Source organism: Bufo bufo, chromosome 1 (assembly GCF_905171765.1).
Source record: "Bufo bufo chromosome 1, aBufBuf1.1, whole genome shotgun sequence".
NCBI classification, from domain to species: domain Eukaryota; kingdom Metazoa; phylum Chordata; class Amphibia; order Anura; family Bufonidae; genus Bufo; species Bufo bufo.
This window is the reverse complement of record NC_053389.1, coordinates 604,245,214-604,258,403: the sequence shown is the minus strand read 5'-3', so window position 1 is coordinate 604,258,403 and position 13,190 is coordinate 604,245,214. Positions and strand designations below refer to the sequence as shown.

Below are 13,190 nucleotides of genomic sequence, written 5' to 3'. Positions count from 1 at the left end.
TCAGAAGGATTTTGGCATTAGCATTTATTTTACATAGTGTGAATGGGAAGGGGTAAAATAAAAAAAATGAACGTTAACCATGGGGCAAGCAAGAAGAAAATTATAAATAAAAAATAAAATAAAAAAGACAGACTTACTCCCCAAATTTTGGTTTTCAAACTCCTTTTCCCATGTGGCTCAAACATCCAGCCATGGTATGAAAGAAGCATGCGGAGAACTTGACGATAGACAAGGATCCCAGAGACCCAAACTCCTGATGAGAATATAACAGCACTTGCCACAGTTCGGGACACGGGAGACGTGACAGCTCTGCTCAGACAGATGAAGACAAGAAGGGCAAAAGAAAACACTGAAACTGATTCATACAAAGCAAAAAGTGGTCTACAACGGCAAGTGATAACTCATTACAGCTTAGATAACCTGCTGCAAGGTAGTGGCCACGAGATAGGAGGATCATAACACATGAAAACAGAAACAAGACCAGGAAGGAACAGGGCTGGGACACAATGCTGTTTTGGTAACAAGGACTGATGTCTTTAACCCCTTAAGGTCGAGGCCTATTTTCATTTTTGCATTTTGGATTTTTCCACCCCACGTTCCAATAACCATAACTTTTTATTTTTCCGTTCACATAGCTATATGAGGGCTTTTTTTTGCTGGACAAGATGCATTTTTTATTGCCACCATTTAATTTACCATATTTCGTATTGGAAAACAGGAAAAAGAATTCTGTGGCAAAATTGAAAAAAACAAACTGTATTCTGCCAAGGTTTTTGGTATCACAGCATTCACTGTGCGCTAAAAATGACCTGACATCCTTATTCTGTGGCTCAATACGAATGCGGCGATACCAAACTTGTATAGTTATTTTTTTTTTTTACTAAAAAATTTACAAAATTTTCTTTGCATTGCCATATTCTGACAGCCATAATTTATTTTATATTTCGGTCTACAGAGCTGTATGAGGACTTGTTTTTAGCGTAACAAACTATTTTTTATTGGTATAATTTTTGTGGTATGTTCGTCTTTTTGATCACTTAATTTTTGGAACGCGGGGATACCTAATATATGTTTATTTTTTTATTGTTTATATATTATTACATGTAAAAGTGGGTGATTTAAACTTTATATATTGGTACTTTAATTTTTTTTTACTTTTGTTTTAAACTATTAGACCCCTTAGGGGGATAGTACATAGGATCTTTTTATCCCCTCTCCTATTCACCCTAATAGATTAGATTCACTCTCCATTCTGAGCTATGCCTCGTGAACTGGATTTTTTTTTTAGCACAAGACCGCATCGCAATTAAATGTGAAAAAGTAACACCTTGTCCACACTTCTGTGTCAGTGTTACGTCCGTGAAAAAAAGCATCCGTGTATCATCCGTGATGGGTCCGCGTGTCCACTTTTGCCCTCTGTGTGTCATCTGTAATTTATAGACGTTGCTCAGCTGAATCTTAATTTCAAGAGCATTTTCTATCTGTCGTCATGAAAAACGGACGCACAATGGATGTCATCAGTGTTGTTTCCATGATTTTCACGGACCCACAGACTTCAATGGGCGTGCTTGGTCCGGATCAAGTATCAAAGTAGTGCATGTTTCCGTGATTTTTTTTACTGAAATGTGAACAGACACATTTAAAGCAATGCGGATAGCACACGTCCCTGAAAAACTGAAGTGTGGACGAGGCCTGAAAGGGTCTGAAAACTTTCTGAATGCATTGTATATGGCTGGCTTCAGTCACAGGTGAGGGAGGAGTGCTCTTCTCATGAATACAAGGGACCTTGATGGTGTTTATTATAACAGCTTAGCAAACAGATTTATAGCACAGCACAGAGTAAGGGCTCATGCACACAACCGTGTGCTGGCCGGACCCTTTCTGCAGACTGCAAATTGCGGACCGCCGCATGCGGATTATGTACCCATTTACTTGAATGGGGTCCACGATCCGCATCCGACGGTTCGCACCCTAAAAAGTAGTGCATGCACTACTTTTTTGCGATGCGGAGGCACGGACAAAAAACCCACGGAAGTACTCCGGGGTTCTTCCATGGGCTTCCGATCCGTGCCAAATCTCCTGGATTGCGGACCCATTTAAGTGAGCGGGGTGCACATGGCCGATGCCCGTGTATTGCGGGCAGCAATATGGCCACGGCCGTGCATGAGCCCTAATAAGTATTGATACCGCAGAATTGTTATTACATGGGGAATCTCTCGAGAAGTGACAGGCAAGTCCAACCAGTCTACACACCAGGCTATTTTCTAGCTGAGCATATTACTAAGGAGAATGCAGTCAAATATTTTAAAATCAGATAATATAGTGGTTGTTAGGTTTGTATTACCGCAAGCAATGATAATGTCTGTAAACCGCTCAACATTACGGAATATGTCAGCGCTGTATAAGTAAAATATATAAATTAGTTTATTTTATTATATTTTAATATTATTCCATTATTACTCGTTATTTCACTTTAATTGGATTTGACAAAAGCTTTACTATGGATTTCAGGTATAGTTTGATAGTTTCGACATATACAGTTGATAAACCGTACCAGAATAATACATTTCTGATCATTTCTGGGGACTAAAACACACAAACTGTGTTTCCAACAAATTTATATTAAAAAAGGTTTTCCTAACGTATAAAGTGATGGTATATGGCATGAATGGGACCGGCGGCAGTTCCCTGTGTTCATCAGGCAATCAGCACAGTGAAGGGGATTCATGTTCGCTGCCATCAGGATTGATGGCCAGATATCTCTGATTTGTTGCATTATGGTAACTTACTGTCCAGGTAAAAGGTTGCTGATCTTGGAAATGAGTCCAAATGATATATCCACTTTCCCATATAAAGAGCCAAGCGTAACAGCTACAACAGCAAACCATGTGGAAGGGCTGGCAGGATATACACCACTAAGTACAGAGCTCTGCAAATAAAGACATTTAAGGAGAGACATTCTTAACCACTTCAGCCCCCAGTGCTTAAACACCCTGAAAGACCAGGCCACTTTTTACACTTCTGACCTACACTACTTTCACCGTTTATTGCTCGGTCATGCAACTTACCACCCAAATGAATTTTACCTCCTTTTCTTCTCACTAATAGAGCTTTCATTTGGTGGTATTTCATTGCTGCTGACATTTTTACTTTTTTTGTTATTAATTGAAATTTAACGATTTTTTTGCCAAAAAAATGACATTTTTCACTTTCAGTTGTAAAATTTTGCAAAAAAAACGAGATCCATATATAAATTTTGCTCTAAATTTATTGTTCTACATGTCTTTGATAAAAAAAAAATGTTTGGGTAAAAAAAAAATGCTTTGGGTAAAAGTTATAGCGTTTACAAACTATGGTACAAAAATGTGAATTTCCGCTTTTTGAAGCAGCTCTGACTTTCTGAGCACCTGTCATGTTTCCTGAGGTTCTACAATGGCCAGACAGTACAAACACCCCACAAGTGACCCCATTTTGGAAAGAAGACACCCCAAGGTATTCCGTGAGGGGCATGGCAAGTTCCTAGAATTTTTTATTTTTTGTCACAAGTTAGTGGAAAATGAAGGTTTTTTCTTTTTTTTTTTTTTCATACAAAGTTTCATATTCCACTAACTTGTGACAAAAAAAATAAAAACTTCCATGAACTCACTATGCCCATCAGCGAATACCTTGGGGTCTCTTCTTTCCAAAATGGGGTCACTTGTGGGGTAGTTATACTGCCCTGGCATTCTAGGGGCCCAAATGTGTGGTAAGGAGTTTGAAATCAAATTCTGTAAAAAATGACCTGTGAAATCCGAAAGGTGCTCTTTGGAATATGGGCCCCTTTGCCCACCTAGGCTGCAAAAAAGTGTCACACATCTGGTATCTCTGTATTCAGGAGAAGTTGAGGAATGTGTTTTGGGGTGTCTTTTTACATATACCCATGCTGGGTGAGATAAATATCTTGGTCAAATGCCAACTTTGTATAAAAAAATGGGAAAAGTTGTCTTTTGCCAAGATATTTCTCTCACCCAGCATGGGTATATGTAAAATGACACCCCAAAACACATTCCCCAACTTCTCCTGAGTACGGAGATACCAGATGTGTGACACTTTTTTGCAGCCTAGGTGGGCAAAGGGGCCCATATTCCAAAGAGCACCTTTCGGATTTCACTGGTCATTTTTTACAGAATTTGATTTCTAACTCCTTACCACACATTTGGGCCCCTAGAATGCCAGGGCAGTATAACTACCCCACAAGTGACCCCATTTTGGAAAGAAGAGACCCCAAGGTATTCGCTGATGGGCATAGTGAGTTCATGGAAGTTTTTATTTTTTGTCACAAGTTAGTGGAATATGAGACTTTGTATTAAAAAAAAAATCAAAAAAAAAAATCATCATTTTCCACTAACTTGTGACAAAAAATAAAAATTTCTAGGAACTCGCCATGCCCCTCACGGAATACCTTGGGGTGTCTTCTTTCCAAAATGGGGTCACTTGTGGGGTAGTTATACTGCCCTGGCATTTTCCAGGGGCCCTAATGTGTGGTAAGTAGGTAAATGACCTGTGAAATCCTAAAGGTGCTCTTTGGAATATGGGCCCCTTTGCCCACCTAGGCTGCAAAAAGTGTCACACATGTGGTATCGCCGTATTCAGGAGAAGTTGGGGAATGTGTTTTGGGGTGTCATTTTACATATACCCTTGCTGGGTGAGAGAAATATCTTGGCAAAAGACAACTTTTCCCATTTTTTTATACAAAGTTGGCATTTGACCAAGATATTTCTCTCACCCAGCATGGGTATATGTAAAATGACACCCCAAAACACATTCCTCAACTTCTCCTGAGTACGGCAATACCAGATGTGTGACACTTTTTTGCAGCCTAGGTGGGCAAAGGTGCCCAAAGTCCTTTTTAGGAGGGCATTTTTAGACATTTGGATACCAGACTTCTTCTCACGCTTTGGGGCCCCTAGAATGCCAGGGCAGTATAAATACCCCACATGTGACCCCATTTTGGAAAGAAGACACCCCAAGGTATTCAATGAGGGGCATGGCGAGTTCATAGAAATTTTTTTTTTTTTGGCACAAGTTAGCGGAAATTTATATTTTTAATTTTTTTCTCACAAAGTCTCCCGTTCCGCTAACTTGGGACAAAAATTTCAATCTTTCATGGACTCAATATGCCCCTCACGGAATACCTGGGGGTGTCTTCTTTCCGAAATGGGGTCACATGTGGGGTATTTATACTGCCCTGGCATTCTAGGGGCCCTAAAGCGTGAGAAGAAGTCTGGAATATAAATGTCTAAAAAAATTTACGCATTTGGATTCCGTGAGGGGTATGGTGAGTTCATGTGAGATTTTATTTTTTGACACAAGTTAGTGGAATATGAGACTTTGTAAGAAAAAAAAAAATAATTCCGCTAACTTGGGCCAAAAAAATGTCTGAATGGAGCCTTACAGGGGGGGTGATCAATGACAGGGGGGGTGATCAATGACAGGGGGGGTGATCAATGACAGGGGGGGTGATCAATGACAGGGGGGGGTGATCAATGACAGGGGGGGGGTGATCAATGACAGGGGGGGGGTGATCAATGACAGGGGGGGGGTGATCAATGACAGGGGGGGGTGATCAATGACAGGGGGGGGGTGATCAGGGAGTCTATATGGGGTGATAACCACAGTCATTGATCACGCCCCTGTAAGGCTTCATTCAGACGTCCGTATGCGTTTTGCGGATCCGATCCATCTATCAGTGCATCCGTAAAAATCATGCGGACATCTGAATGGAGCTTTACAGGGGGTTGATCAATGACAGGGGTGTAATCAATGACAGGGGGGTGATCAGGGAGTCTATATGGGGTGATAACCACAGTCATTGATCACGCCCCTGTAAGGCTTCATTCAGACGTCCGTATGCGTTTTGCGGATCCGATCCATCTATCAGTGCATCCGTAAAAATCATGCGGACATCTGAATGGAGCTTTACAGGGGGTTGATCAATGACAGGGGTGTAATCAATGACAGGGGGGTGATCAGGGAGTCTATATGGGGTGATAACCACAGTCATTGATCACGCCCCTGTAAGGCTTCATTCAGACGTCCGTATGCGTTTTGCGGATCCGATCCATCTATCAGTGCATCCGTAAAAATCATGCGGACATCTGAATGGAGCTTTACAGGGGGGTAATCAATGACAGGGGGGTGATCAGGGAGTCTATATGGGGTGATAACCACAGTCATTGATCATGCCCCTGTAAGGCTTCATTCAGACGTCCGGATGCGTTTTGCGGATCCGATCCATCTATCAGTGGATCCGTAAAAATCATGCGGACGTCTTATGGAGCTTTACAGGGGGTTGATCAATGACAGGGGGGTAATCAATGACAGGGGGGTGATCAGGGAGTCTATATGGGGTGATCAGGGGCTAATAAGGGGTTAATAAGTGACGGGGGGGGGGGGGGGGTGTAGTGTAGTGGTGCTTGGTGGGACTTTACTGAGCTACCTGTGTCCTCTGGTGGTCGATCCAAACAAAGGGGACCACCAGAGGACCAGGTAGCAGGTATATTAGACGCTGTTATCAAAACAGCGTCTAATATACCTGTTAGGGGTTAAAAAAACCACATCTCCAGCCTGCCAGCGAACGATCGCCGCTGGCAGGCTGGAGATCAACTCTCTTACCTTCCGTTCCTGTGAGCACGCGCGCCTGTGTGCGCGCGTTCACAGGAAATCTCGCGTCTCGCGAGATGACGCATATATGCGTGACTGTGCGCAGGGCTGCCACCTCCGGAACGCGATCCTGCGTTAGGCGGTCCGGAGGTGGTTAAGGGTAATACACTAGTTCTCATGCTTAAAGGGAACCTGTCACCGGGATTTTGTGTATAGAGCTGAGGACATGGGTTGCTAGATGGCCGCTAGCACATCCGCAATACCCAGTCCCCATAGCTCTGTGTGCTTTTATTGTGTCAAAAACCGATTTGATACATATGCAAATTAACCTGAGATGAGTCCTGTATGTGAGATGAGTCAGGGACAGGACTCATCTCAGGGTAATTTGCATATCTATCAAATTGGTTTTTTTTACACAATAAAAGCACACAGAGCTATGGGGACTGGATATTGCGGATGTGCTAGCGGCCATCTAGCAACCAATGTCCTCAGCTCTATACCCAAAATCCCAGGGACAGGTTCCCTTTAAAGGCAGTATGGGAGCTGCTGCCTGACATTGTGCAGACGTTTCACATTGCTTGCTAGGGCACATCACATTAAGTTTCATGCACACGGCCATGTCCGTATTTTGGTTCTCAAAGTATCCTCAATACCTTCTGTGTGCAATCTGCATTTTTCTCACTCCCATCGATAGAAAGGACTATTCTCAATTGCAATATGGACCAGAACAGGACATGTTCTATAATATAAAGAACAGCCATATGAATCTGCAAAAAACACAGAGGTGTGCATGGTGCCATAGAAATGAATGTTATGAAGGCTTATGTATTTATATCTCTATCCATGCCTTCATAACATACTGTATATTGATGGCTCATGTCTTATATATATACACACACACACCCCCTTGATCACAGAACAGCACAGTATTCCCATTCACCTTGAGTGTGATCAGGCGTTTTCTGCAGGCAATCAGACCAGATAAGTAGAGATGTCGCATTACATCACGACCCAACTGTAGATCAATTCCATCAGGTGTCACAGTAAACTGGAAGGCTACAGCCTGGTGAGCTTCTGCCATCTTGTGACCTTCACAGAAAAGAAAAGCAATTTGATCCACATAGCCAGGACAGATCATTAACACGGTGATCACAGGCTACGCTGTCGCTGTGGTTTTGTATAACTGACACAATGCCATGTATATTCAATGCCCAAGTGATTCTGCTTTTGGGAGAAATACGACAGCACTTCAATGCAATGTCTAATTTATTCACCAAAATGCCAGCCATTCAAATGAATGGTTGACCATGTACTGTATAGATGGACCAGATCCACAAGAGCAAGAGCCGCTCTTTCTTAGCAGCGCACCGTTCTGAGTAGGATCTATTTAAAGGGTCGAACAGTGACTTATAGGATAGCTGCCGTACATCTGGTGGCATTAGAGGCAGAGCTTGTTAAGAGCTCATTTGCATCATTTTCTTCCCAGAGATCCAGAGGAGCATGTATGGCCTAGAAGTATCCTCACGCTGATTAAGGTGCTCTCTCCCAAAGGAAAGATAGTACCCCCCAAATTAAGAGTGGGATCTGGAGCATGGAACTCCCTCTAAGACGTGCTGTTGCCCAAAAGCTGGTAATTGTGCCATCCCTAACATGAACTATTGCCTATATCTACAAAATCTTATACATGATTTTAGAAGTTGGATTATATTGTACCCATTTCTATATTTTATAAATTAAATTTATGTACTGTACCCTGGCACATACCACAAGAAATATTTTAGCATGTCCTTTTAGTCTGTTTATGCTCTTCAGACTAGAACATGACCGACTTGTAAATTTATCTTCACATGGAAGACTTGGATGAAGTCCAAGTATGTGAAAGGTTAGAGAGAAGCAAAACTTCAGATTCAATACAGACTAGGTGAAGGAAGACTAAAAGTGTGCATACTTAAGAAAGGACCATCTAATCAACATGTAGTCCAAAGGAGAACTTAAAAGGGATTGTCCAGTCTATATTTTCTTTTTAAATACGTTCACAAGGCTGTAAAGATTTTTTTTTAAATCATATCCACCTTGTCCATGATGTTCTGACAATTACCAATTACTCTTCTTTTCTCCTCTTCCTGATCCTGCTCAACATACAGGAAATAACCATACGATCAGTCACTGACAGTAAACAGCAGCAGCGTTTCGGCATGCAGCCCTTCTACAGTTTGAGAAACGCCTGTGTGTCATAACAGTGCTGTTTTCGGTTTATGTGCTCCAAGTAAAGCAGCTTAAGGCTACCTTCACACTAGCATTTAGGAGATCGGCAGGCAACAGCCTTTCAGGCCTCTCTGGATCTAGCATTTCTGGAAGCCATATGAATTCTATCTGGCCCCATTAATTATCATGGAGACCGGTGGATATTCGGCCATAACCCGGCAAATATCTTGTGATCCGGCTGGACAAATACCAGCCTTTCAGATCTCCTGAATGCTAGTGTGAAGCTAGCCTTAGGTGGCCATACACATTAGATACAAGTTGGTTGATGGTTCAACAGCAGTTGAACAAACGGTCTTTTTACAGACCAGGCCATACACATTTTAGTCCATATTTGCAGTTACAGTTGTTCAAACTTGCCCATACACGTTCAATCAAGTCGAGCGATGGATGAAAAATCTTTCTGGGAATGTTCCTTCAAAGAAAGATCTTTCATTTGACGACCCCTTTTCAAATGATAATGGTCTATCATCTTTAGACTAAAATGATCATTCATTATCAAATTTCAACAGATAAACGTTCATTTTGATCAACTTCAGACTAATGTGTATGGCCACCTTTATACTTCATTTGACATTTGGACTCTTCTTACAAATTGATTTCCTGGGTTGATATAGGCGGAACCAACTCTGCAAGATAGCATGCCACAAATTAACCTGGAGCATGTTATTCTTTTGAAGAACGCTGAGTGCGAGGCTACCTCTATGATGTCCTTATGCTCTAAACAAGGTCATATGGACAGGGGATTTTCTCAGCTTACATTTTTATGGCTACTGATAAATATGCAGGAATTCATAGTCTAAGGCTGGCCATACACATTCGATCAGCCAATAGGTATCTTTACACACACCCTTTCCTACATACATATGCATGCTTAGCTTGGTTGAGTGAGTATGTGATCAGAATGGAGAACTTTTGGAAATTATCTCCAAAAGGCATAATGTTAAAAATGAAACACACTTTTCAACATTTTAAGCAGTATCAATGTATTATTTTGGTTTTCTACAATATTGGAGTGAGAAAAAGAAAGGACTACCTTGCAAAAATATGGGAACTCAAGATTTGATCACTCAGATTACTTAAATAGTCTGTTAGGGTTAAAAGAGTTCTACAGTTTGTTTTAACTGATTATCTATCCTCTGGATAGATCATCAGCATCTGACCGGCAGTGTCCGACACCCGGGACCCCCGCCGATCAACTGTTTGAGAAGGCCGCGGCGCTCCAGTAGCGCCGCGGCCTTCTCACTGTTTACCGCAGGCCCAGTGACGTCACGACATGTATCAACTGGCCTGGGAGGGGCTAGGCTTTATTCAAGTGAACAGATCATCAGTTGAAACAAACTGCAGAACCCCTTTAAGTTTTGTTCACAATCATTGTTGGGAAAGGCCAGGTGGTGCAAATTTCAAAGCTTTATAAATACCCAGACTCCTCTAACCTTGTCCCAAAACAGCAGCCATGAGTTCTTCTAAGCAGCTGCCCAACTCTGAAAATGAAACTGGTTGAGGCCCACAAAGCAGGAGAAGGCTATAAGAATAAGGCCTCATGCACACAACCGTTCAGTTTTTTTGCGATCCGCAAAAAACAGAAGCCGCCTGTGTGCCTTCCGCAATTAGCGGAACGGAACAGGCGGCCCATTGTAGAAATGCCTATTTTTGTCCGCAAAACGGACAAGAATTGGACATGTTCTATTTTTTTTTTGCAAGGCCACGGAACAGTACACGGAGTGCAGTCCACATCTTTTGCGGCCCCATTGAAGTGAGTGAATGGGTCCACATCGGATCCGCAAAAACGGCGGCTTGGATGCGGACCAAAACATGGTCGTGTGCATGAGGCCTATAGCAAAGCGTTTTCAGGTTGTCATTTCCTTAATGGCAGTTAACACGTACAGTGCAGGTCAAGAGAAGGTCTAGAACAGTGTTCCTCAACTCCAGTCCTCAGGGTCCACCTGCCGGTCAGGATTTAAGAATATCCCACAGAATGAATACCTGTGGTAAGTCCTGATGTATTTTTATTCCATGTACATGACAAAATACTTCATTTGAAACGCCCTGCTCTTTGTATAGTAATACTTTTCATGGGATAACCTCTTTAAGGATTGCATTATTCTTGGAATCATACAATGTTGGTAAACCTAAGGGGGACCTACGCTACAAACATTAGCTAAACAAGGACAGATACCAGGATACCCATTACAAAAGGTAAACTAGTGAAACTTCCAAAGAGTCGTACAAGGTCCAAGTCTAGTTCACAGCTTTTCCTCCACGAAAGACAGCTGGAATAGTACCAACTGTGTGCACAAAAGCTAATTTCTTACTACGATATATAAAAGAATGCGACAAAAATACTGTAACAGTCAACATCCTAACAATGGGCTGTAGAGAAAAGTCATAGTAGTAACCCACCTGTTAATTACACTTTTTCAGGGATCCACAAGCTGGTACAAAAGCATACACACAGCTACGCAGCTGCTGCCTTCCGTCCTCTGTGCCCTTCAGGCTGAATGTGTGCAACTTTCTAGGTCCCAGCCAAAAAGCAGCTAGTGTAACCTGAGACCCAGCACTCTGCGTTTATACTGGCATAAGGAATGGCTGGGAAGTTATGAGACTGTACAGAGAGGCAGAATAGACCGACTAAGCACTTCAAGGCAGCGAGTCTTGTAAAATATGACTGGTGTATGCTCTGTTATACCAAAAACATTGTTGCAGAATCTGCCATGTCTATACATAGTCCATTTACAAGGTCAACTTGTGGAGTGAAGTCACTACTCCTGGATCAATACATTGCACTTGTTCACTGCTCCTTTACAGGAAACAAATAGGGATTAAAAAGAAACGAATTAAAAAAATAATAATAATACATTTTAAAAAAAGGTCATCAGTATCTGATCTACAGGGATCCGGTGTGTCATTTCAGAAGGCACAGCTCACACTTGGTATTGCAGATCAGCTCCATTCACTTCAATGAGGCTGAGCTGCACTTAGGGCATGCTACCGATGAACGGAAGGTTACATGGCCAAGGGAAAGCTTTGAGTAAGCCGTGGTGCTACTGAAAGCGCTGGTCCCAGGGGTCAGACAGTAATGATCCATCTAATGCAGGGATCAGCAACCTCCGGCACTCCAGCTGTTGTGAAACTACAATTCCCAGCATGCTCCATTCATTTCTATGCAAGTTGTTAGAAAAGCAGATCAAGTATGCATGCTGGGAGTTGTAGTTTCACAACAGCTGGAGTGCCGGAGGTTGCCTACCCCTGATCTAGTGGATAGGTGATCAGTATAAAAGTCTCAGAAAACCCAGGTTCACATTGATTAGAACCAGTGGATCACTCGAGACCTAACAATGTTAGTGTCTCACGCTCCCGTCTAGTAAGCCCTACGGCTACTTCAACTGCACATACGATTCGCAGCCTTTCTACGCGTTTCTGTTCGATGGTAATTGCGCACTTCATCAGAAGCAGGCGAACATTAGGTGAGGTGTACAACATTAAACTCCACACAGAGTGGCAGCAACTCGGCGCTGTGACGACGAGTGATCCACTGGTTATAATCAATGAACATGGACACTCATGACAATAGCTCCTGTAGTAAGGCTCTCATCGGCAGCTACAAAAGCGCCTGCCTGTGTCAATCGCAGGCGCTGTTATGCATGTTGTGTGGCAACATAATAGTAACTCTGTGGCTTGATAATTGTGCTACAGTGTTGCTAATGTGGATAGCGTTGAGAAGCACTCAGTCTCTAGACAGAAATTACACAATTAGGCCGAATGCACACGGCCGAGAGCGGCCCGTGGTATCCCGGGCTGGATTCCTGTTCAGAGCAGGAGAGCACGGCGTCATTGGTTGCTATGACGCCGTGCGCTTCATGCCGCCGCTGCACTACAGTAATACACTCGTATGATCTATACGAGTGTATTACTGTACAGCAGCGGCGGCATGAAGCGCACGGCGTCATAGCAACCAATGACTCCATGCGCTCCTGCTCTGAACAGGAATCCAGCCCGGCATAGCACGGAGCGCTCTCGGCCATGTGCATTCGGCCTTAATCGGAGTGCCCTACCTTCAGCATTGGGAGTTAACACTAGCCTGATTTTCCCAATTTTAGGGTGATAGGTTTTGATTCATTTTTAAATAGTAAGACGTAATAAAAATAATTTTGTTTTAATGTTCCATTAAGGCGAGTTTTTCAGTTTCAATTAGTTGGGACGTATACGAATCCTATCTTTTTATTAGACAGGTTATAGTAGTCACTCTGGGACAACCCCAAAAGGTATAAATGAAAAGTTATACA

General features: G+C 42.6%; 1 protein-coding gene across 1 annotated transcript in view; it reads right to left on the bottom strand.

Annotated features, from left to right (window-relative positions):
* The window catches only part of CPT1B (carnitine palmitoyltransferase 1B), a 97,556-nt gene extending 86,038 nt beyond the window's left edge, over nt 1-11,518 (bottom strand). Inside the window, exons 1-4 of the mRNA XM_040413575.1 lie at nt 11,308-11,518; nt 7,583-7,731; nt 2,790-2,929; nt 138-309 (exon numbers count right to left, since the gene is read on the bottom strand). Coding sequence (XP_040269509.1) covers nt 138-309; nt 2,790-2,929; nt 7,583-7,723 — 453 coding nt within the window. The 5' untranslated portion in view covers nt 7,724-7,731; nt 11,308-11,518. The remainder of the gene's footprint in view (nt 1-137; nt 310-2,789; nt 2,930-7,582; nt 7,732-11,307) is intronic.
* Between the last annotated feature and the right edge of the window lie 1,672 nt (nt 11,519-13,190).